The sequence below is a fragment of the Scaptodrosophila lebanonensis genome, unplaced genomic scaffold (genome assembly GCF_003285725.1).
Source record: "Scaptodrosophila lebanonensis strain 11010-0011.00,11010-0021.00 unplaced genomic scaffold, SlebRS2 tig00000123-arrow-arrow-pilon, whole genome shotgun sequence".
Lineage (NCBI taxonomy): Eukaryota > Metazoa > Arthropoda > Insecta > Diptera > Drosophilidae > Scaptodrosophila > Scaptodrosophila lebanonensis.
Genome location: NW_022060581.1, coordinates 1,346,401 through 1,373,033, shown reverse-complemented (window position 1 = coordinate 1,373,033; position 26,633 = coordinate 1,346,401). Strand labels below are relative to the sequence as shown.

General features: G+C 36.5%; 1 protein-coding gene, 1 non-coding gene and 1 pseudogene across 2 annotated transcripts in view; 1 reads left to right on the top strand and 2 right to left on the bottom strand.

Moving 5' to 3' along the window:
* Nucleotides 1-26,633, top strand: part of LOC115628765 (allatostatin-A receptor) — a 63,722-nt gene that overhangs the window by 31,194 nt on the left and 5,895 nt on the right. Inside the window, exons 2-5 of the mRNA XM_030524981.1 lie at nt 5,109-5,298; nt 5,371-5,466; nt 7,513-7,663; nt 23,035-23,153. Of these exons, the coding sequence (XP_030380841.1) occupies nt 5,109-5,298; nt 5,371-5,466; nt 7,513-7,663; nt 23,035-23,153 (556 nt within the window). The remainder of the gene's footprint in view (nt 1-5,108; nt 5,299-5,370; nt 5,467-7,512; nt 7,664-23,034; nt 23,154-26,633) is intronic.
* On the bottom strand, nt 16,441-17,200 carry LOC115628711 (annotated as a pseudogene).
* Nucleotides 22,030-22,101, bottom strand: Trnae-cuc. Its single transcript has one exon. It is a non-coding gene; the product is annotated as a tRNA-Glu (tRNA).

Here is a 26,633-nt window from a genome sequence, read left to right as displayed (position 1 = left end):
ATAAATAATACAAATAACTGAACCACCAAGCTGAATCCAACAACACTTCCACACCCACACACACGCATGCAATTTATATTTATTGTTATTATTTTTGTTTTTGTTTTTGTTTTCATGTCCCAGTGTCAACCCGCCATCCCGTTTGACTCGCACTTCATTGCTTTGCACATTTTGCGAAGCATATTTTTATGCGACCACACGAAACGATTTGTGTTGCGTTTTCCATACCCTGCAGCAAACGAGTATATCTATTTTCAAAGTCAAGTTGGAAAGGATGGTGAGAAACGAAATGATGTACTTACAAGTAGAAGGAGAGCTTTGCGCGGGCTTTCCTCTTTTTGAAGTAATACTTTTTATGTGAGGGTCTTGAATGCTGATTTGGCAACCTTTTCTGTGACGAAAGCAATAGCACAGTACAGGCGTATATAAATGAACCACAAGTAAACCAGCTGGAAAAATTAAAATTATTAATGTAAGCATAAATCAGCAGTGATATGAAGATGCCCATTTATGCCTACATGGATTTGATTTTTAGCTTGTCGCCATTTCAAGTGGTTTTCGGGTTTTCCAGGAATATTTTTAATGCGAAACAGAACTTTTTTGCCTGAGGCTCTTTAAAGCTTGTTCAGCGTTACGTTTTTTATCTATGTTTTAGAGGGCTTTCTAGCTATTTATAGCGTTATTTTTAGCCATTTTCTTGCGGGTTTGCTATCTATATTTAGTAGGCTTCCTATACAATTTCTGACGGATTTTTAGCAAACGTTTCATCCTCTCCCTAGGTACTGTTTGAAGCCATTTTCTAGCGGATTTTCCAGCTTATATTCTAGCTATTCAATATTATTTTGTAAGCCATTTTCTAGCGGGTTTTTAGCTCGATAATTAAAAACTTTGTAGCCATTCTTTGCAAGTCAAATTTACTTTAGTCAGCAATCAGTTTTATTCACGTAAGGACTTCATTTTTAGTTTAAAGCGGAAACAATAAACCATAATTATTATTCTGACTAACTATACTAGTGTTAAGGACTATATAAAAAAGGAGCAGTCGGTTCCAGTCGGTAACAAAAATTATTCAACAACTTTCTGCAGAGTATTCTGCAATCGTTTATTCTTTTATTTATGGCATTATTCCTCTTCCTTTTTTCGTTTCTTTGTCGCTTGTCCTCTTTCAGACTGCACTTGCCATTTTATTTGTTTTGACATCCTGTGCTAAATATATTTTGAGCAACAATAAAGGAAATTGATTTGCGGCTACAAAGCAAAAGTCAAATAGAAATAGCAACAAAAGCAACCAAGCTGTGTCCTCCCCCTTGTTGGCAATATCGCGACTGCATGGCTGACTGCACTCTTGAGGGCGCTCACAAAACCCTTCTCCACCCCCCTGGTTCCAATCACTTGTCAACTTGCCATACTACAATTTTTATTTCAGCTTCTGGCACAGCGCCAAATCAATGCACAAAAGCGTCTGTAGGTATGTTAGTTAGTTTGTTCCCAAACATGTACAACTACAGTAGTCGACAGCGGTCTAGGTATTTCTATTGCGATGCTAGAATATTGGGGAAAGGAATATTAATGGAATCACAGACAAAAATAATGCAAATCAACCATGACATACTCGTATATATTTTTAATAACAATCACATCACTTTTGTGGAAAGCTCATTAAATACTTCATAATTCGTTGCATTTTCTCTGAATTTCTCCAAACATTAAATGGAAAACGAAATTATATGAAAACTAATTAAAATTAAAAAATTAATTAAAAAAACGAAGAATACCATGCATTGATTAATGGGATTAATGCTCATTTAGTTTTGAAATACAAATGTGCATTCCAATCATAGATGCATATGTTTCCAAAGAAAAATCAAATGGAAAACGATTTATATGAAAGCTAATTAAATATTTCATAATTCATTGCATTTTCTCAGAATTTCTCCATACATTAATTATAATAAAAAAAACGAAGAATACCATGCATTGATTAATGGGATTAATGCTCATTTAGTTTTGAAATACAAATGTGCATTTCAATCATAGATGCATATGTTTCCAAAGAAGAATCAAATGGAAAACGAAATTATATGGTTCAGTAATTAAAATTCCGAGAAATCAAGTCCAGATGAATTATTATCATTGTTTTGTGAGTTTTTTGCTCTGTACTTGATTTCTCGGAATTTTAATTACGTTTCCATTTTCTGCAACTCGGGTCAGGTAATTATAAATTAATGGTGTTGATAGAAAACGCGCAACTGTTAATATTTAACTTTCTATTCAACTCCTTCGTTGTATATTTAATTGTCAACTTAATCTGAACACAAGCTATTTTTCTTGTACTACAACAGTCAGACCATAAAAGGTTTTCTTTCAAGACATCAAGTATTAGACACAAGTTTCTCCTTAGTGTTTCCTGGTATTATGAACAGTTTGGAGAGCGCTTTGTTGATTTGTCAGTATCCCGATGTGCTTCGAAAATGCATTTCGCGCCTCCTTCAGTGAGGCAAGTCTGTGTCCTGTTTGTTGTGAGTGCGGCACAGTGGCAATGGAGGTGTTCCAGCATTTCGAACCCTTCCTCAGCTGTCGTTTGCTTTAGTGCCCAGTTTCTTGGCATTCATAAGTCAGATTCAAGAATTATTTCAATCAAGTTTAATTTATATTCAATTTTCCTATTAAAACTGTTATGAATAAAACTAATGCGTCTGGTTTATTTGATTGTATGCTTAAGATTCGCAGATAGGTCTCTCTCTATTTCAGGGAAATTATTGATCACTTACTGCTGCCCCACCGGGTTGGAAATGTTCCCTTTTCTCTTTCAGCTCCTTACTTCATCTAAAAGGCTCTTCAGTAGAGTTAAGTTTTCTTCGATATTCATACCTTTTTAGGTTTGTTAGGTCCATAATGTCTCTGACTACATACGGCTGTGAATCGAGGCATAGGCTTTCTTATCTTTTAAATTGAAATTACAAAGCAATATTTTTTTTTATATCTTTATTGTAATATATTATAATATAATATTAAACAACTCTTTTGCAATCTGTATCGACAATTAGTTGATTCATTAAAAAAAAAATCAAATAAAAAAAAAAACAATTGTGGATCTTCCCTGACTTTGTAAAAGAGTTGAAATATTAAAGGCATATCTAAATATAAGCTTCAGTTTTATATTTAAATATCCATATATCTACAAGTATATATTATATTATTATATAAAACAACTTTATTGTAATCTGTATCAGCAGCATTATTAATTTTTTTAAATAAAATCAAAATAAAATACAAAACTTTTGCAGGTCTCCCCTGCCTCAGCAGAGGAGTTCAAAGATTAAAAAATTTAAACTTTAGTCTTATATTACAATATTTGTCATTAGTGCATTAAATCGTATTTGTATTACCTTTGAGGGTAAAAGACATTTGCCAACTAGTGTTTTTATTTAATTTTTTAGATCTATATATATATATATATGTATAAGAGTATGTCGCTTGCCTCGCGATTTTAGCTTTTGTTACAGTTCAACGCCAGCTACCCATTGTTTGTTGTTTCTATTGTTGTTGTTGTTGTTGTTTCTGTTGCTGTTTTTGTTGTTGTTGTTGTTGCCCTGCATGCGCTTCAATGTTGCCTTTGTATGGCGAAACATAAATTGTTGGCTAATTGCAAGTGGCTGCCTCGCTGGCTCCTGCTCAAGAAAACTCTGGAGAGGAGATAAGGATAAGGGGGTTGCTAGGGTCGGTTAGGGGTCGGACAAAGCCAAACAATGAATGGTGTGCAGGATGCCTTCGAGTCCAAAGGTCGCTTGGCAGGTTGCTGCTGGCCCCGCCATTTCCCCTTTTGCTTCTTCTTCTGCTGCCGCTGCTGCTGTTGTTGTTGTTGTTGTTGATGGTGGTGGTGGTGGTGGTGGTGCTTTGTGCGCGTAATTGGTCAGGAAAACTAAAGGAACACACACACACACACACACACACATGTGTATATATATAGAGAGAGAGGGGGAAAAAGTCAAAGAAGGCGACCCTTGCAAAACAAGCTACGCCAAGGCGCCTGAGCCACAAGGACGCTGCAAATAGGGTTTCCTTTTCAGTTTTCTTCTCCATCCATTGTGAGTTGGCATTAATTTTACGCTATTTGGCTTTTAAGTAAGCAGTTAAGCAGTTGCCAGTTGCCAACTGAGCGACTGCAAAATTGAGAAAAATAACAGCGCAACTGAGGGCCTGTCCAACTGTCCAGCTGTCCAATCATTGTGTCCAGTTGGCATTGACTTGCCGCCTATTTATGTTGCTTTTTATGGCCACAGCGCAGGCCAACTCAAATGTGCGAGAGAACTTAATCATTTGGAAGAGGTTTTATGCTTCCTTAAATAAATGGGGCACTATTAAAGGGTTGCTGGCGTTTAATTGCATTTTAATCACTCGCTCTACACTAGATCAGACCTTGTCTATAATGTCTAAGCACATTATTCTATCTGTATGATATATGTAAGAATGAAATGCGTAGGAAAATTGGAGTATATTATTTAAAATATCCTTCTCGTTTGTAACAGGCGAGTACCTTCTACAAAATATTGAATAGGAACGGGCGCTTTTAGGTTTCTTTTCAATTCTGGGTATACCTTTCATTTATCGTAATTTATTTATTTCCTAATGAAACTATATTTAAGTTACTCTCGGAAATATCAGTATGTGTTTTCATTTAAATGAAAATCGAGAGCAGTAAGTGCAATAAATATTGCACTTGGCTGCCTGCTTATTTAATTCACAACTTTTTGAAAACTCTCAGGTGCCACCACAAACACTTGAAGTATTATGTACGCGTATAATCAGCTTTAGGTCTGCATTAATGAAATGTGCCTCTTGAAGCGTTAAAATAGCCAGAGTGGCAAAACGGTTGAAACATTCTATTTTGCCTTTTGCGGCTTAATTAGTGATGAGCAGAGTGTGTCTGAGAGTCGCTATTTGAGGCCACAATTGTTTCTGGTCTAACCATAATGAACATTTCCATGGCAATGTGGATTAAAAGTGTAAAGTCTTGCTAATGAAATAATGTCTATAATGTATGCACAATTCCTTCCCATACTTCCCATACTCATAATATTTCTGTGTATTTGTATTTATATTCGCAGTCGTCGTTGTGAACCAGCAGATGCGGTCGACAACAAACCTATTGATTATAAACCTGGCCGTCTCGGACATACTCTTCGTCATATTTTGTGTGCCATTCACGGCCACGGACTACGTGTTGCCCGAATGGCCGTTTGGCAATTTGTGGTGCAAGTTTGTCCAATACATGATTGTGGTCACATGCCATTGCAGGTAAGCAGACAGCCCCCCCCCCCCCCCCCCTTTCCCCTCTGCCTACAGCTGACTGTTCCCTTCGTTTTGCAGCGTTTACACCTTGGTGCTGATGTCCTTCGACCGCTTTCTGGCCGTTGTCCATCCTGTGACCAGCATGTCGTTGCGTACGGAACGAAACGCCACACTGTAAGTTAATTGTGTTAATTTGTTAACCACTTTCGGATTCTGTGTGTAATTTAAAATCAATCACAATTACCTCGTCATGGCAACAGACCAAGCAGTTTCGCAAATTTCACAAAATTGCATTTCATCGTCGCAGCTGCTTTAAGCGGAATTTATTATTCGAATTTTTTTTATATCAGAATTAAAGCTACAGATTTATTCAACCTTTTTAAAGCAATTTAACTTAATTTTTTTTTTGTGTTCCATCAAAGAAGAAGTGAATTTCAATTATAGAATATATTAAATATTCAAATCATAGCCCATCATGGACTAGAACCCTTTAATTGGTTCACTTAGGTGTACGTTTATTTCATTTATGTTTTTATTGGGGTAATTGACCAAATAATTAAATTGAAATTTTATATTAGAGCAATTTCCACGTCCTATTAAAAATTAATGCTAATTAAAAACAAGAGAGAACGCTACAGTCGAGCATGCCCGACAGTGAAATACCCTGTACCCAGGATTTCAAAAAAATAAAATAAACTCGTCCTTTCTCAGACCTAGGAGAATCTGGATACCAACTTTGGTTATTCTAGCTTTCATAGTTTCTGAGATCCTTGCGTTCATCCAGACAGACAGACGGACGGACGGTCATGTCTAGATCGATTTCTCTCGATTCAGAATATATATACTTTATGGGGTCGGAGATGAAGATGGAGATGATGGTCTAAAAGATTGCGGAAGAATTGAAGAGAAGAATTGACACCAAAATAATTAGCATTGAAGATTATTGATGCTGATTTTGATTGAGACTTATCGATAGTAGTAGATTATACCAATAGAAATATTAATCATTGCCAATCAAATATGCCTTTATACTACTTGCAAGCATATCGTTTTAATTAATATTTGTGCTCCTCTAGTAAGTCTAATAACTATAAAGCAGCTGCTTTAATTCCAAAATGACAATTTTTTGACTATTGATTATTTATCTGGCGATATAAGTAATTTCTTTTTATACCCTGTACCCGTAGGGTAAAAAGGGTATATTAGGTTTGTGCAAAGTATGTAACATGCAGAAGGAAGCATCTCCGACCCCATAAAGTATATATATTCTGAATCAGCATGACGAGAGAAATCGATCTAGACATGTCCGTCCGTCTGTCCGTCCGTCTGTCCGTCCGTCTGTCCGTCCGTCTGTCCGTCTGTCCGTCCGTCTGGATGAACGCGAGGATCTCAGAAACTATAAAAGCTGGAATAACCAAAGTTGGCATCCAGATTCTCCTAGGTCCGAGAAAGGAAGAGTTTATTTTATTTTTTTTAATTTTCCCCCCCTTCCCCCGCTACAGAATTTCGTCAATAGCGTCCACATTTCAAATGCTACCTAAACCAAACTTTGCACACATAATTAATATATAATTGTCTACTGTTGTTCAAAATTTTATTCAATTCGGTCAATTCTAAGAAAAGTTATTAGCAAAACAAATTCTCCCCAGTACAACCCCCACAAACTGCAGCAACAAGTTCGCTCTTCTTCTTCCTCTTTTTGCTGCTGCTATGGGCGCATATAACTCAGTGACGGAAGTTTACCTGGGTACAGGGTATTACACTGTCGGGCTTGCTCGACTGTAGCGTTCTCTCTTGTTACCATCAATTTTGTTCAAAATATTTTTATTACCTCAAATATTCTTATTAAATTTCTTTTGCGCAATGTGCCGGAAAATGCCATATTAATTTTATTGAAAAATATTCCTTTCAATTTAAATTTAAAAGGACTTTACATTTATTCTCCATTCATTTGCTATATTTATGATACGTGTGTATATTTATTTGAAACCTTTTAATTCATTGCTACTCTTCCATTGTAAGCATTGTAACTTAACTTTCAAACATTAACAAACATAATTAAAATAGTTTAAATAATTTATAAAAATGGATTCTGAAAAAGAACCATAGAATGAAATTATTTGGCTGCAATTGAAGTGACGATTTCAATTGAAGAACTGAGACAAACACAAAAGGACTGCCATTCATATTCAATCTTTATTTTTTTCCCCTCCCTAACAGTGCCATCATGTGCGCCTGGATATTGATTGTGACTACGGCTATACCCGTCGCTCTGGCCCATTCGGTACGCATCTATCAGTATCATGGACGAGCTGGCACCGCCTGCGTCTTCTCCACCGAGGAGGAGGTCTGGAGTCTGGTGGGCTTTCAGGTAAGATGATGCGCTCAAGCATTTTCAACGTTTCGCTGGATTGATTGCTCGATTGTGGCGGCTAATGAGTGTGTGCTGCTTGATAAATAACTGCACATTATTCACGCTTCACTTCCGTGGGAGCGACCCAAAATTTGTCACACTACGACAAAGTCATACCAAGCGCCAGGTGTGGGAAGTCGGAGGATGCTTGCTGCCTGAACGTAATTGTGCACATAAAGCCGTGGCTGTTGCCACATTTGAGATGAGGCTTAAGTGTCTATGCCAACAAATAGGCAGATGGGCGGCAAAAAGGGGTCTCCTCTGACTGACTGACTGACTGACTGATGGTTTGGTAGCAGCTTCAACGCTGACTGTCACATATATATCGCTTATTGTTGCCATAAACTCATATTTTCCAGTGCTTGAAAGCAGCTTGCAATATATTTGCTACTTAGCACACTCACTCAAACGCATGACAACGACGACGGCGACGAAAACGCTGAGAGCGTATGCAATTGCGTCGGTTAGATGGGAGGGGGGGAGCGTGGGTGAAGATACTGCCAGGAGCCCTTCAATGGCTGCACATTGGGCTGCACTCACGCCAATTTTGCATTTAAGCAAAACCTAGCAGACATAACACAACAGTATTTCGGGGCACAAGTCTTATAGACCTTCCGTTATAAACTACATTAAGTGTGGAAATCCACCAACTTGTAATGAAATGTATATTCCCTATAGATATGTTTTGTGCAACCATATCAGACACAGCGAAAGTTTAAATAAAAGTTCCGAAACCCAATTCTTATAAACCTTCTCTTATTAACAATAAGTGTGGAAATCAACCAACGTGTAATCAAATGTTTATTCCCTATAGACATGTTTTGTGCAACCATATCAGACACAGTGAAAGTTTAAATAAAAGTTCCGAAACCCAATTCTCATAAACCTTCTCCTATTAACAATAAGTGTGGAAATCCACCAACTTGTAATGAAATGTATATTCCCTATAGACATGTTTTGTGCAACCATATCAGACACAGTGAAAGTTTAAATAAAAGTTCCGAAACCCAATTCTTATAAACCTTCTCTTATTAACAATAAGTGTGGAAATCAACCAACGTGTAATCAAATGTTTATTCCCTATAGACATGTTTTGTGCAACCATATCAGACACAGTGAGAATATATGAAAGTTCCGAAACCACAACAGGATTTCGGAACCCAATTCTTATAGACCTCCCCTTACAGACATTCCATATCAGACGCAATCGGAATATAAATGAAAGTTCCAAAACCACAATTCTTATAGACCTTCCCTTATTAACAATAAGTATGAATCCATTTACTTTTCGTTCGACAATCTCAACTGTTTATTCCTTACAGACATTCCATATCAGACACAGTCAGAGTATAAATGAAAGTTCCAAAATACAAGTAGTATTTCGGAACCCAATTCTTATAGACCTTCCTTTATTAACAATAATTATGACAATTCACTTACTTTTAGTTCGACAATCTGAAATGTTTATTCTCTATAGACATGTTTTTTGAAAGTTCCGAAACCATAACAGTATGTCGGAACCCAATTCTTATAGACCTTCCATTATTAACAATAAGTATGGCAATCCACTTACTTTCAGTTCGACAATCTGAAATGTTTATTCCTTATTCGAACCATATCAGATACATTCGGAGTATGTATAATTGAAAGTTCTTAAGCCACAATAGTATTCCGAGGCCCAAGTGTTCGTCTTGCAAACTCCGATTTCGTGCGTGGCCGTGCGTGTTCGTGTTGAGCTAAAAAGGCACGACAAAACACGCACGAGCAAACACGAAAAAACATGAATGTAACACGAACCAAAATTAATAACTAAAGTAATAAAAAATATAGTCAACACTACTACAAGTATTGTTAATTATTGGACACTAATAATGCAAACAAAATTTTCTGAGCAGGTCAAGAATAGATTTTGAAATATATAACTATATATGTACTCCTGGATCAACAGGAATTTGTGTGTTAAACAACTGGAAAAAAGCAAAAAAATTTTGGAATTGCTAGGGCAAATATCAAGATATATAGTCAATATCCCTGACAGCTTTTCAAACAAGTGAACGAGTTTTTTTTTCACTTCTGGAGAAATTTTAAATAAGCGACGAGCTCGGCTTCTTAGCTCAAATATAGATGAGTACATATGTATTCTTTAATACAAATTTAAAGTGCTTAATATGAATATATCTATTTTTCGTTTTTACATTTAATGGTTATAACATTTTCGTGTTGGGTCGTGTTGGGCCATGTTTAGAAATATTTGCGTCGTGCGTGCGCGTGCGTGCGCGTGCGTGCGCGTGCGTGCGCGTGCGTGCGCGTGCGTGTTTCCAAAGGTTCATTTCGTGGCCGTGTTGTGTCGGGCCGAAAATAGCCGGCCCATGTCCATCTCTAGCTCCTATCAATCCGACTCCTTAAGTTATTTACTCTTACTATTTATGGCAAGTCCCGTTGCAGTACTTTTAAATGAATGTGAAAACGAATTTGCAACAAAGTCTAAAGGTTCAGCCATATATGTACCTACAAGGACTCAACCGCCAACCCACGGTGCATGTGGCGAGCTGCCATTGTTGCCTCAATACACACACACACACACAAGCACAGCACAAACACACTCATACACACGCACAGCCCAAGTTCTTCGCTTCGTTTGCCACAATAGTCGCACAAATAGGAAAAGAAAACAGCGTGTTGGAGAAGGTGTAGCCAAGCAGTTAGAGGGTCGAGGAGAGGGGAAGCCCCAGCAGCAAATGGATATGCAGGCGCCGGCAGCGACAGCCAGAAGGCAATGGCGTAGAGGGCGACAAAATTGTGCTGACGACGGGATTCACGAATCGACAGAAATACAAGAAAATAAAAAATAAAAAAATACACTCGAAATGGTGGACAAAATGCAGCAGCGGAAAAATTCGAATGCACGAACGTGTCAAACATGCCAAATATCGAATTGAATCGGGACGGGGATACAATGATGATTACATATACATATATTGTAGTATACTACAAGCACATATATCGAATGTTTCAATATAGTAGTTGCAATATCGTTTCTAAATGTCGAACCCTGTCTTACTATGCCACTGATGCATCGGCAGGCAGACAGTCAGACGCAGTTCTCATAACCAGGCAACGACCCAACAACGAGGACGATGACAACAGCATAACACATCAACAACACAACAACAACAACAAAGACAAGGACAACTTGGTGTGTCAGAGTAATTTCATGCCGGAAGGATGTAACACAGGAACCCGCAGTTGTGGCAATGAATGAGGTTGTCTGTGCCACCGACCAAACGGCTGTCGGCCTGTCTATAGATGTACATATATCCATCTGCCTGTTGGTATTTCCACAGTATGTGTCTCTGTGTCTGTGTGTGTGTGTGTGTGTGTGTGTGTATCTGTGTGTCACTCCTGCTAATGTGCACTTGTGGATTTCCTTCCTGTACTTACATCGTATTTTGTACAAACAGCGCACACTTAAAGCTTTTAAACAAATAAGACATGCAGTAGCTGCCTCTTCCAAAGACAACGCCATATAAATGATGAAAAAAACTTCAACTTCCTCTAAGAACCAGATGGGTATCAATACTATTATCGTGACATCAGGATCCCCAAACAAGTATAGTTCGCTAAAGAAAGAGTCATAAGCTTCAATGAACTCAGAGAAAAATATGTGAAACTATGGATCAAAAATCTCACTAATTTTTCAAAATAAATGTATGGATATTATGGGATAAAACAATTTGTAGGGTATAGAAAAATGCCAGTATAGAAAAAGTCCATAGTACATTTCATATAGAACCTTTGGGGAATACTTTGCAGAATAAGTTATATGCAATTAAAAGATTTAAAAGCAGCTATGGTAATTTTTTAAAAAACATGGCTAATACAATGTCAGTTCGCAAATTAATGGAGGACATACTTGTATTTAGAAAGTTAAGGCTAAAAATCTTATAGTTTGAACTTGATCAGGTCAATTAAAATTCGTTCGCACAAATATTTATTTAATTTTAAAAGTAAAGTTTCTTATAATTTCATTAAACTGTCTTCTTAAAAAGTTGAATTGAAAAGTTTTTGTTTCATTTAATTTTAAGTAAAAGTTTCTTATTATTTCCCTAAACTGTCATTTTAAAAAGTTTCAAGAAAATTAACAAATATTAAAAATTGTTGGTTTGCAAAAGTATTCATTTAATTTTAAATAAAAGTTTCTTAAATTATCTGTGATCTTTAAAAGTTTCAAGAACAATTACTGTAATTTCAAAGATTGAAACTGTTTGTTTTATTCAAGAAGAATATGTTGATAAGATGGCTTCTCCGACCTTATAAATGCTGTTCACCTTAAAAGCAAATAAAACATTTAAAGAAACTACAACAATTTCGTATAAGGATTATGGCGTATAACAAATAATTGCCTGAAAATTGCATCAACTTGATTATCTATTATTCTAACAAAGATGCTTAAAATGTTAAAAGGATAAATATCCTTAAATGATCAACCTATATGCATAGTTGAGGATCTAGAAGTGCTTTTCGACAACAAGTTGGCTTTATTTAGCGATGAACTAAGGAGTTTGCGGGCTTCTATATCACTAAGCTATTACATTTTTGAAAATGAGCGATATATTCTCGTTTCTTATACTCGTATATTCTGTATGTGTGCAGAGACAATTCCTTCTCTTTGCTTTTAATAGGTTAGGCTGGAATCGAAATTGGCTGCTTGATAGGCTTTGGCTCATTGTGTTGATCCTTTATTACTCCTTATTAATGCGACAATATTGATTCCCCAGCGGGGTTGTTCCAGAAACCATGTGCGTCCCATTCCGCATGATGCTCATGATCCATTTTGTGTTTTCAGCTCAAAGTATCCTTAGTATCCTTTGTTTCTTCCCCCACTTCAATGTTATATCTTACTTAATTATGATACACCTTATTCTGTTTTTACACGGTAGATTGGCTCCAGAAAAAACCGTGTAAAAAAAGACATTGATCATATGTAAAAAGAGCTGATTGGTTCCTAAAGAAATCTCTAAAGAAATATATAAGCAATTTTTAATTTTCAAACCGTGTTATATCAAAATCGTGTAAAAAAAGACCGTGTAAAAACAGAATTAGGTGTATCCCCTTTTTTTATATCGAAACACCTGATAAGCTTTGTCTATTTCCACGCAATGCCTCTAAACGTCGCCCAAAATGCAAATCCTCATTGTTCTACGAAATACAAACGTCCATATCTCTGTGTGTAGAGCAACTCATCTGATGTTGACGTGGACGGGGGGTCGTGCATATAGATCGCAATTGCTTTTCAAATGACATTGTCCACTACCCCTTCCCCCGCTTCCCCCCCTTCTTCTAACCCATACACACACACACACATATGGGTTTTTATTTCGCTTCTTTTGGCGACCCAGTTCCCACCCAGTGTCATTGTCATGGTCATTGCTGTTGTTGTTGTTGTTGTTTCTATGAACTGTTGACAGACTTGTGCACACTTGACAAAGTGCACACAAGCCATGCAACAACAACAACAACAACAACAGCAACAACAAGAACAAGAATAACAATAAATTGTACGCTTCATTTTATTGCCATGAAAGCAAACCATAAAAATGAATCAAACTTCGCACGCAACACCAAACACACAAATACAAATACAAGTATATGTAAAGAAAAATCAGCTACACTATGCTCTATATATAGCATATATATAATATATATAGCATCCCCCCACCCGCACCTTGGCCGAAAATGTTGTTATCAGAGAAAAGAGAATGAGAATGAAGAGAAGCAGAAGCAGAAGAAAGTCGGGACAAGCGCCAAACTTGTTAGGCGCAAAACAAATTGTTTATGTCTCAAACAAATCTGACGCATCGGGGGCGTGACATGTGCCATGGTCATGGGTAGGTGGGAGCTGGGTAGATGGCAGCTGGGTAGGTGGGGGCGTGGGCCGGGGCACAACTTCAAGTTTTATATATACAAGCGGCCACTTAAACTTACTAAAGTTTTAGGCCCAACATCAAGTTTTATGTTTAATGGCACACCATTTTCAACTATGTTGGCTGTCGGGGCTGGGATTATGTGTGCTGGTGCAAGGGGAGGGGGGAGGGCTTCACTGTGTTTGTCGTTTAATTTAAAACGATTCTGACAATTTAAGAGGCCGACACCGCATTTAACTATTTATTTTGGTTCTCAACTGGTGACAGGCAACTTAGCCACAAGATGTGCGGTTTCTGGACTGCGCCGTTCAATGTTTTCGTTGCCTTAAAGAACTTGAAACATTTTCCATTTCAGTTCCAACATGGTTGCTTAAATGCTTCCAACAAAAACAACTCGCATTCACATCAGACCGATTAGCCGAATGGCTCTTTTAAACTACTTCTGGTTACTAGTTACACATTGTTGTAGAAACTTGACTGAATGCGCAAAAGTTTTCACAAAAAATCGAATTAATTTGTTTTTTTTTTTCAGACATTATTTAACTTCAGGCAAAATTTTTATTGATTATCAGCAATCAACAAACACATTCTATATTTCAAAAGAGTAAAAGTCCGAAAGTTCCACGGAATGCATAGCAATCGGACTCAAAGTCTTTGTGATGTTATATTGAAATTCAAAAGGAAGAATTTTCTTGCTCATCGCCAGCTTTATCGAGTGATGTTACGACGCTTTACTATTTTCATCTTCTTTGGTTTCTTCTCTTTGCACTCATCTGCACTCTATTCTGTTTGTGCTTCAAGCCGCCTGGCTTAGGAATCTTCCTCCTCTTTTTTGTCAGTTTTGGTGAGGACCTGGGACCTTTCAACCAAGCGATAAAGTGGACCAAAAAAAGTTCTTACAAAAAACAACTTATCTCTTTTCGGACCTTTCAATGTCTTTCTTGGTTTTGGCTTTGCCTTGTACTTTTGGGTCACCTTCTTCAGCTGCCTCGGACATCGATAGATGTTCGGACACTCATAGACACTCACGAATTGAAATCAAATATTAATTTCACATAGCGAAAAAAAAAAACAACAAAAATAAGTGAATCGCTGCATCGATTTGCTGTCGCGATTCATCGGAATTTAATCGATGGCACTTGACGATAGATCGATTGTGTGAATCATCGATGATTTGCTTCAAATAATTACGAAGCAATGCTATGAAACACATTTGCAATTGAGAAATGCATACAGAACGATTAAAATACCAATGTATACTAATGTTTATCGATATTAAATGGAAAAATAATTAAGTTAATGCGAGTGTATTTTTATGTAATCGAATTATGGTCACACAGTATCATGGAGAAGGTGGTCTTAGGTGAAAAACGAAATTGAAACTTGCAAAAACTCGCTAAAATGTAGCTCGCTTAATCGCATATACTCAATAATTGTACATCCATTATATAATTTTTATTATACTACAAACAAAAGCATAGCCAAGTGCCTTTTTATTTAATTTGTGCAAAACTCAATGACTTATTGTTGAGCGCATATTTTTAAAGAACATTTTTAATATGTAATTCCACTGGCTGAGGAATAAAGCGCACTGTTATCGATTTTCTAAAGTGCAATCGAAAATGGGAGCAGAGTTGCTTATATTGTAAATATCATATATCATAGCAAGGTTAAGTTTTGCAGAGAGATTTCATATTTCATTGAAAGAGAATGAAATCTATTTTGCAAACATTGCCCTGCTCAGCCTTTTGCGCTGTCAAATAAACAGAGACAATCCCCCTTTTTATTTTCCATCTATTTAGTTTCTTTGTTAAGACAAACAGTTTACAATCCACTTGTGCCCAGAAATTGTTATTGCGACTTACATTGATAAGTTTTGCGAGGGAACAACTGAGATTCGAGACCTACCCTGCCCACAGATTTGAGCTGTCAATAAAGTTTAAACGGGCGCGAAAAGTGCGCATAAAACTTATTTCATGACAAGCCACTTTTGGACATTTTTGAGCAATGGCCAGCAATGTCAAAGTCAAAGTCTTATAGGCCTTCGTTAGGTAATGCTTACTACTCGTACATAGCATAGATTTCCTTCAATGAAATTTTACAGCGCACAGTTGGTGTTCTCGTCGTAAATAAAAGTTTTTCGGCGCCAACAGCCAGCAGTAACAATGAAAAAACAAAAAATGAGAATGAAACTTACGGGCGAGCTGTGCCGCCTTCAAACTTTATGCCGCATAATAAAGAGCCATAAACTGAAGTATGCCGCATGTTACTATTAAACGAGTAGTGTATGGAGCAGAACGGGTCTTTTGTGTGTTGCCTCGTTAATAATTCGCGCGCCTAGAGTTTGTCATAAAAAGAGTAACAGAGGAATTGGGGGAATCCCCGTCCTTTGTGGGAACGAACAAAAAAAACTCTTTGATAATGCAAAGCACAGACACGGTTTTGGTGCGTAAATAACGCTTTAATAATTTAAATGAACAATTTATCTGTAAACAAGACACACGAGGATCGAGATAATGCTATGAACAATCGAGTCGAATTTAGGGGAATCCCCATCCTTAGTGGGAACAAAAAAAAACTCTGATAATACAAAGCACAGGGGCGTAAATACATAACTCTTTAATAATTTGAATGAACATTTTATCTCTAAACACGGCACACGAGGATACGAAGACGGTCAACTGTTCGCTATATGTCCTGTTTCCTATTCTTCAGCGCTGCCATCGAACATTGATGTAATGCTATGAACCATCGGCTCGAATGTAGGGGAATCCCCATCCTTAGTGAGAACAAAAAAAAACGCGTTAAAAGCACAGACACTATTTCGGGGCGTAAATACACAACTCTTTAATAATTTTAATTAACAATTTATCTGTAAACACAACACACGAGGATACGAAGACAGGCAACTGTCCGCAAAATATCAGAGCACCACTACTAAGGCTTTTCCCTATTCTTCAGCACCACCATCGAGCATCGAGATAATGCTATGAACCATCGACTCGAATGTCTGAGCCGGTGTCCAATCGGAACCAAATATGGAGAGGCATATGAAACCGTTCTCTCCCACAAACGGATGTACCGGTATGTTGCCTCCCACAAACTTGACATCGGGATGATCGAAAGGATAGAGTGGTGGGAAACGGAAAGTCAATTGGAATTCCTGGCCCTCGTAGCGTGTGTTCTTAAAGCCCTGCAATTTGATATTCCATTCGTACAAATTGTTCTCAACACTCTCCCAGTCCATGGTGACGCCCTCAATGGGCTCGCTGCGCAAGCGCAGCAGCTCCCGTCGCAGCCGTTTCTCACAAGTGGCAGCCATTGTCTAGATTTTGGTTAGATATACGGTTCTACGGGACACTGGAAGAATAGCAATTGGTCAGAAAATGCTGCCTTCTGCTAGTCGGCAGATATTGACGAAAAAACTCACGTTGTTACAATTTTGCGAAATGTTTCAAGTCGAAGCGCTTTTTTGAGTGTGTGCGGGTGTGTTTTTCGTGTATTTCTAACTTTTTTGGTTTTTTAAATTAGATTTTGTTAATATTTGCTATGGTAGCACACGATAGCACAACTGAATGTCTAACTGACGAATAATGTTGAGTTCTATAGGAATTCTAAGGCAATGCTAACAAGATATTATAAAAGTATTACTTAAAGAAAAAAATTATTTCTATATATTACATTGCCTTATGAGTTGTTCTGTATAAAAATCAAATTCTTGATTCTAATTATGCTTTATATTTCCATCAGTTTTATTGTTTATTATATTTGATTATTTAGAAATTTAAATCGAAAGTCACATACGTCGGTCGTTTCCATGTAAGCTATATAATATGATACCACGATTTCGCCTAGACTTTAAAATATCATGAGACTCTTTACAAATCATATAAATACCAATTAGGCTTAAGATATATTTTAAACTAAAAAAGTGTGATTTTTGCACCGATCTTTTCTATGGTATAGTCACCCGATTTTGAGGCAACTTTAAATTATGGCAAGACGCTATAGAAAACTTTATCAATTCATATTTTCATAATAACTACAAAACTTATGTTTACCTAAATTGATTTTTGAATCGATCGTCCTTTGGCAGCTATATAAAGTATTCAGGCTATATATGATTTGTAATAAACTTGTTCTACACACGGGTGAACCAAGCGTACATACCAAGTTTGGTGTCCCTAGCTGGTATGGTTAAAAAGTTGTCGACGTTCATACAGACAGACAGCTGGACAAAGTAGCAGACGCACAGGCAGATAGTCAGACAGAATGTAACGGTTCATGTGCAGCTTCTAAGAAAGGTGCTGAGACTTTTTAGTACACTCTTTCACCGTTCGGGTACAAATCAATGAATATTCGTAGTAATGTCCTCAAACAAAATACCACACTCTATTAATAAGCTTGTTAATGAACAAATTCCAAAATTTATGTTAGTATTTATTGGCTTTGAATTTTAAAATTAGTTTTCTACATGGAGGTAGGTGCTGAGACTTTCTATACTCAAACGATTTTGGTTACGTTTGGTGTCCCTAGCTGGTATGGTTAAAAAGTTGTCGGTGTTCATACGAAGGGACAGATAGACGGACAGACAGACAGACAAACGGACAGACAGACAGACGGACAGGCAGACGGACAGACAGTCGGACAGTCTATAACGATTCGTGTGGTCATACTGAACGTGGCTGTAATATTAAAATATTAAATGCATTTGGATTTGAAAATTAGTTTTATAAATGGCTACAAAAATTGGAAGTCGAGAATAATGAATAATGGTGTCTTGATCTCATTCGACTGAATGCCAATGTTTACACCCAAAAGCATAAATGTACAATTATGTTTGTGCAAAGTGTCAGGCAGGATTATGTCAGAGTCGTCGTATAAGTCATCGATAGCAAACGACATGTTCATTGGCCATGGGGCGTAATCCAACCAAAGTGATTTCGATTCCGCCGCTGTCAGGCATTTTGCCGCATAAATGAATGCGCTAAAGTGCAAGTGTGTGTGTGTGAGTGTGTGTGTGCAAGGGCGTAGGCAGCTTTTATCCCCCTTTTTTTCTGGCTTCTTTTTCTTTCATTCATTGTTTCAACTTGTGTGTTTTTTTTTAAAACTATGATATATCATCAATTTTTAGGAAATAATTGCCATTCATAAACAATAAACAATTTTGCTTGATATCGAAAAACAAAATGTGCTTAGTTTTATACAATTAAAAAAAAAAAATTAAAATTTTAATTAAATAAAAAACGATGCATTTCAAAAATAACTTATGCATATGATCAATGAAAAAACTTCAACAAATCCAACTCAGATCCATTTTAAAGCGAAATATTGCGTCCTAATGATGAACGTGTGGTCGACTTTATATGGCAAAATTTTTTCTGCCCCCTGCCTACGCCCTTGTGTGTGTGTGTGGGGGGCTTCGGGCAGTATGGGGGGATGGGGGTAGCTTTTGAGGGCGCCAACCTGTGCTGCAAACGATTATTAATAATTGTGCCATGTGCGATTTCATTTGCGTGGTTTTTTGAGTTCGTTTTCCGTTTCATTACACCTCCCACTGATATATGGGCACATACACATACACATATATACTCTCTCGTACATACAAGTACATTTATATTTATGTATTTACATGTGTGTGTGTGTGTGCTGCTGCTCAACATTCCATTGCCGTTGTAAGCTTGAGGCTTAAAATTTGTTTGTGCGATGCCAGCTGCGTTTTCAATCCAGGCCGACCGGACGGCACTTCCCTCCTCCCCCTCCCTCCTTCCCCACACTTCAACTGGCGAACTGGCCAATTTTATTTTCCCACACATTGCATGAAGTTTTCCGCTGATGAGTTGCTCTTATTTTTTTTATTATTTTCCTTTCTTTTTCATACCTATGTACATGCATGTATTTTATTGTTTTCGTAGCGTGTTTTTCGCAGCCATTTCCCTGCTTTAGTGGCGCCTGCTTCCAATCATTTACACTTGGCTGCCTGACAATTTTCACACACTTGAAATGAGTCTGTCTGTCGACTGCTCGACTGATTGAACAATTGAGCACGACCCCAAATTTAATTTCAATGTAAAACAAGCTCCCTTAGCACAGCTCATGAAGTGCCACAACAAAAGGTAAGAATTAACCGAACTTCTGTCTATTTGCGCAACAATCTAATGTGCTCCAAAAGTTACGGATAATCATAATCAAACTGGCTTCTAAAGAGGTCTCTTGTTCTCCCCCTGCGAAAACTTGACGGTTTTCTTCAAAGGAAAATGACACTCCAAAGCAAGATGCCTCTCCACTGTTATTATAATTCTCATACATCAATCTTTTCTTTTTTGAAGTGAAACTTCACACCTTTTCTGTGACGCAACCAATAGCAAGCGCTCATAATTGAACAGCAAGTAGACCAGCTGGCGAAATTTAAATCAGTTTTTAGTTAATTTTATGGCCATTGTGTAGCAATTTTTCTAGCCATTAGCGGATTTCCTATCCATTTTCTATCTATTTATAGCGGTTTTGTATCCATTTCATAATATTAAGCTGGGTTTCTAATCAGTTATAGTGAGTTTTCTTGCCTTTTTTAGTGGAATTTCATGCTATTTATAGCGAAATTTCTAGCGAGATTTCTAGTCATTTTTAGGGGATTTTCTAGCCATTTTCTGTCTTACCAGACACAACAACTTGTCTTACTTCTAAGAGAGTGTTTTTCACTCGGTAAAAGATGTTCTTAAGAATTGGGAGCCGAACTCTTTATGAACCAAGTTCTTAGCAAGATGCTTTTGTAATTTTTTTAATGTTTATTTTTTCTTTTCTCCTTTTCTTTTTTTCATTCCCAACACTCTCATTCAGCCACCCTTCTACAAATATGTCCATTCATTCTATTCACTCTATCATTGTATAAGCATCCCGCAAGCTCTTAAAGGTGATCTGCTAATTTTATCGCAGATCAAGTCTGTAAGTTGTGTTATAGAATATAACTATCATATGAATGATCAGTCAAGCAGACTCTGAAAAGTATGCGTATTTGTGGCATACAAGTATAACTACATATGTACAAAAATTATGCCACACAGAAACGTATATTGTTTCAGATCATAAATATCGCAGAATAATTTTGAATATTTCAATATTATTTTCATCAAGAAATACGACCATGTTATTAGAATCTTTGACAATATGTGTAAAATTTCTCATGTCCCCATCTTTGTATTCCACCTGCACTCAAAAAAAATAAATAAAAAAAAAAATTTAAAAAAACCATAAATGTATGGCATTATATTATTTCATTTCATAAATAACGCAGAATAATTTGGAATATTCAATTATAATTTCGATCAAGCAATACGACTACATATTGTTAGTTTCTTTTGACAATATGTGCAAAATTTCTCATATCCCCATCTCTATATTTATGATGGAAAGCAGTAATCCCTTAAACTTAGGCCGTAAAACTCTACCTGCACTCGACTGTAGCGCCCCCTCCAAAAAAACCAAAAAAAAAAAAACAAAAACATGAAATGTATGGCAATATATTTTTGCAAGCTCGTACATATATTTGAATAACAGCTAAGCAGCAGCTGCTTCCGTTACGGGTCAGCACTTCAAACATTTCGAAGAGCCGAGCAGAAAAAAAATCGTAAAACCAGACGAGAATAAAAGGCATTGAGTGTTGAAAAACAACAACAAAGGAAAGCGGCTGATATGGCAATGCAGGCGACGACCCCGAGGCGGAAAAGAGCAAATGATTTTCATTTTTTGTTGCTTTTTTCACGCTCGGCTGCTGCTTGTTTTATGTTGTCTATTTTATTTCATTTTTATTCTGGAAATTTATTTTACTGCGAGCATCTATTTAAGACATTTGCAACTAATCCGCAACAAGAAAAGACCGAAATAGACAAGCAAGAACGAACATTAAAGGTCAAAAATAAAAAAAGAGGCCGACGAAAAATTGTTGCGGCCAAATCCTTACTCGGAACTGTTCAATTCGCATATCGGTAGTAAGCTACGAGCACATTTTTAAAACTAAGGCCATGACCTTCCTTGAAGTCGATTTTCCCCTTTCAGTTCATTGTTCTGACTGTTTTTCAGCTCAGGTGTAAAATGATCCATCCATTTATCCATGGCTGCGAATCGATGAAAAAACTGGGCTTTTTATTGCGAAACATCGCCCAACCCTTGATTTAAACCTTCTCAGTGTGTCACGGCAGTCATCTTTCTCATCTTTTCAAATTCTCTTTCAATGCGCGTTTTACAACACTGTTTGCAATACACCCCAATGTTACAATGTTACTTTCCATGAGAATGTTCGATGCTATTTTATTTTTTGGTTTAATATTTTAACACCATTCCGTTCTAAAAATGTTCATTAAATTTTAAAAAAAATAGATTGCAAATTTACAAAATTTCGGTGTTTTCCCATACCGGGAATTGAACCCGGGCCTCCCGGGTGAGAGCCGGGTATCCTAACCACTAGACAATATGGGATGGATTGGCAACTCTGGTAGACTGCGGCATTTTAAGAAGTACACGACCTGACAACACCCAGGCTATGTATTTAGATTTGCTTTTAAAAAAGAGCATTTATATTTAGGCATCACAGATAAGAATATTGACGAAACGAAAAATATGTATATATACATATAGTATATCTGTTGGCATAAGATAATTCATTTGTTTTGTTTTTTGTTTGTTCATTCTTTATTGAATTACACACATATTTTGAATGGAAACTAAATCTTTATACATTATTTTTAGCAATTAATTGCTATATAATGGGCTACAAAAAATAACATCTAACATTGTCAGACTACTGTGCCGTTGTCATAGCAAGATTCCACATTAATATATAGTAATGATCTTAGAAATAGTAAAATAATATCCCAAAGGATAAACACGCTAAATGCAAACTTAACTTATGTAACATGCAAAAGGAGGCGTGGCAGACCTGCAAAGGTATATATATATTATTGATCGGTATATCTTACGCAGTCCGTAGTCGAATAAAATATACAAATTCTCCAAAGCCGTAGGATGATGTTTCTTTTTTTTTGATGCAACCCGACTCTAGCATTTCATTCCTATGTTATTAGCAGCTCTATATCGGATAAAATTTTATATATTTAATGCTTATGGCAATTGACAAATCAAGAGCCTGTTGGTATTACCATCAGAAGACGACGATGGAGATGGATTGGGCAAATCTTTCGCAGGAGCCATTAGAATGGATTAGCTGGAGGATTACGGTGCTTATTGAATTGGAAAATAAAAAACATTAGCTTTAAAGAGAATTAGATGTTGTAGTTGGGCTTAAATCTTGTGCTTCTAATTGAGATGAATAAAGGGGTTTAAAAAAATAATAATAATGGTTATTATTTCCTTTCAAGCTCTAACATTTTTTCTCTATCTCATATCTTGCAGGTATCGTTCTTCTTGTCATCGTACGTGGCTCCATTGACGCTGATTTGTTTTCTGTATATGGGAATGCTGGCGCGTTTGTGGAAAAGTGCGCCCGGTTGCAAGCCATCGGCCGAGTCACGGTAAGTTGAGCATGGCAGACAAAAAGTTAAGTAATTATACATAACACTCAGAGGGTCGCTCATGAGAATTAACTTAATCATTAAATTTTGCATATAATGCAAGCTTCGATGCGACTTTTAAAAAAAATCGAGAAGAGCTCTTATCTCTCAAACGCAGGCTTCTTAAGCGACCCTCTGAAGTCACAAAAAGGCAACAAAGCCATGCACGAAAAATTAAGAAAAATGTCATCGACTTGGCGAAAACTTTGCTTTGATTTGCACATCTGCATACACACACTCCTTGGCAGAATGAATGATAAATTTTTAACAACAAATATATATATGTATGTCCATATATTTGCGACCATAAAACTCACGAATCGGGGTCATGCATTTTTAAGCAGCAAGCCAAGCGAAATAAAAAGAAATATTGGCCACAAAATGAAATCATTTAAGGGCAGCAGCGTGGGCAATAATTGTGAAGGTCCCCCAGCTACATACGAGTATGTATGTATATAGTCAATGTATTGTCGAATTCAGGTTTTCTTTTCGGTTGGAATAACCTTTTAAGTTGCAGTGCTTCACTCAATTTATTGACCACACCCTGACCAAACAGAGCAAGTAAAATACGAGTTACCCCGAAAACTTTGCTCTTGATGATGAAGGTGATGATGACGATAATGATGTCCAACCAGCACTCGGATCGCTTTCTATTACAAACAACGACAAAAAAAAGTAAAGTCTTTAAAAGGGCAGCCAGAGAGACAGGGAGACAGAGATACAGAGAGATAGGCAGGAAGTCAACAAAATGAGAAACAAAACGACAAAAGGCAAGGACTTCGAGCGAAGATGAAGATGACGCCAAAGTGAAGGCAAAAAGGCAGCAATGAACGAAATTGCCGAGTAAACAAACATTTGTATTAAATTTCCGCGTCAGCGCCACAGTTTGTTTGTTCGCTTGTTGTTTGGCTTGTCTCTGCGTTTATTTTTTTTTTTTTTTCAGCAGAGTTGCCAACGCGGCGTATGCGTAATATGCGGGCCTCGCGCTTCTAATTAAGTTTTTCGGCTGCTTGAACCCCCATCATTTCTGACATGTACATGCTACGTACATGCTATGCTTATATGAATATACATCTATATAAATATATATATTCTGTGTATCAAGTACTATCCCTATATATATATACAGTACATTTATATAGTATATAGTATATGCAGGCAAGATAAAAAAGTTGTAGAGAGTGTGCTCAGTGGGTTGCGAGAGGGAACTGCTTAGGGCAAGTATTATCCAACAACAGATCTTCAAAGAGAAAGAAAGTAAAAAGAAAATGATTTATAATACTCCAAAATTTTCTCTCTTTTTGTGGACACGATTACATTTAGAATTCAGTTGCATTTCAAGCACAATTTATTATCCCTATATATATATACTAGCAGGTATTGCCCGTCTTAACCCGGCTCAATATAATGTTTCCAATTGTATTTATTTTGTGTGTGCATAACCTACCCATATGTTTTCACCTTATAAGTTACCAGTAGGAAGGCATTTAAGGTATTTAAATGAACATTTTCTGTTCTTGACAAAAAATTGTTCAGTAGTCCGTTACATTTTTGTTCTTGCCAAACTATTTCGTTAAACGAACATGACCACTATAACTAATAATTTTTAAAAAATATGAAACACGGCACTCGTGTCAATGCCGTGCAGCGATGAGCCACGATCAAAAAGCACTGACAATTCTCATCTCAATTTGCTAGAGTACAACTTTCGATAGTTGAAGCCACCGATACCATCAAAATATCGAAGTTTGAATGCAATAAGCAGAATATTTAAATAATAAAATCTAATTATTTATTGAGATCAATAAGAACAAATCATACATACATACATCTGCCCGCAATGCGAAGCAGAATATGCGTAGCTCCGTTATTCGGTTTCTGCTTTACTATCGCTTACGCAGTCGTTGCTTAACGACGGTAACTGTAAACTTTTGGCGTTTTGCCTTTGCAATTAACATTAAATGGTCAAAACGAAAGAAGATGTGCGAGCCAACAACTTAAAGTTGTTGTTGTTGTTTTGTATGTACATGCTACATACATATACAGGCATACATGCATATGCATGTACATATGTATGTATGCATGGGCACACATAGACACGAACTGTTGCTTGTTGTATGTATGTGTGAGTGTGTGTATGCGATGTCCCCAACTATTTGATATTTGATATATGGCAAGTTAAAACATATTGCTATATTTTAATCGTTGAATGCCAATTTGTTGATATAATGTTGATTACATTACCCAAATTTGAAATCGATCGGACAAAATTTATAACACAAACTATTCATTTGAAAAAGTGAATAAATATTAAAACCCCAATAATAAAATTAAATGCGATATATCGAAAATATCGATACTTGTGTTGATATATCGTAATACATGTCGAATACAAATACATCGAAAAACATCGTTTGAGAGTTATTGATTATAATACTGTATTCGATTGTTCACTGTACACATATGTACATACATACATACAAATGTATTTGTGTGTGTACGGTAACTGTAAACTTTTGGCATTTTTCGTATGCAATTAACAGCCGTAAATTATCAAAACGAAAGAAGTTTTGCGAGCCAATAACTTGTTGTTGTTGTTTTAAAAATTTTGATTTGAAAACATAGAACACTATTTATTACAATTAAACAACAGTGTTCGATGGCCCACTGCATACATACAAACCTATATATGTATATAAGAATGTATGTACGTACATACATACTTATTGATGTACATATGTACATACTATACATACAGACGTATGTATATATGTATGTACGTATGTAATACATATGGTGCTGGTGTAATTCATAATGCGAAATTCTTTCTAAGGGGAGCAATGTCCCCCCTGCCCAACCTGCGTACGCCCTTGTAGTCCGTTGTCCTAAAATCCCTTATGCCAAATGTACTAAACAAAGAAAAAATAACATAAAAATGTTTATGTTATAATGTTAATAATTTTTAATTAATTAACATTTCTTGCCCTGTCAGTGCAAGACGAATGTAATTTTATACATATGTATGTATGTATATATGTACATACATTTGTACAAATGAACATTCACACATTAGTGTCTCACATTTTGCTTTGGCTACTTCAACCGTTTACACGCAACTACACGAACAGCTGCTTGTATATATGTATGTGTGTGTGTATGTATACTTAGTTGTCCCCAACTGTTTGATATTTTGTATTGTTTGTTCTGCCTGCATTTGTAAAATGCATATTTTAAAAATCGTTAAATGCAAAGTTGTAATTTTAGTTACGTAGATTATATTACCCAAATTTGAAATCGATCGGACAAAATTTATAACACAAAGTTTTCATTTGAAAAAATGAATAAATATTAAAACCCCAATAATTCAAGCTCCAACACAAATTTCGAAAAACCGAGTATGCAGTTTTGTTTGTATTCTTTTATAGATTATAAAAACCAAAT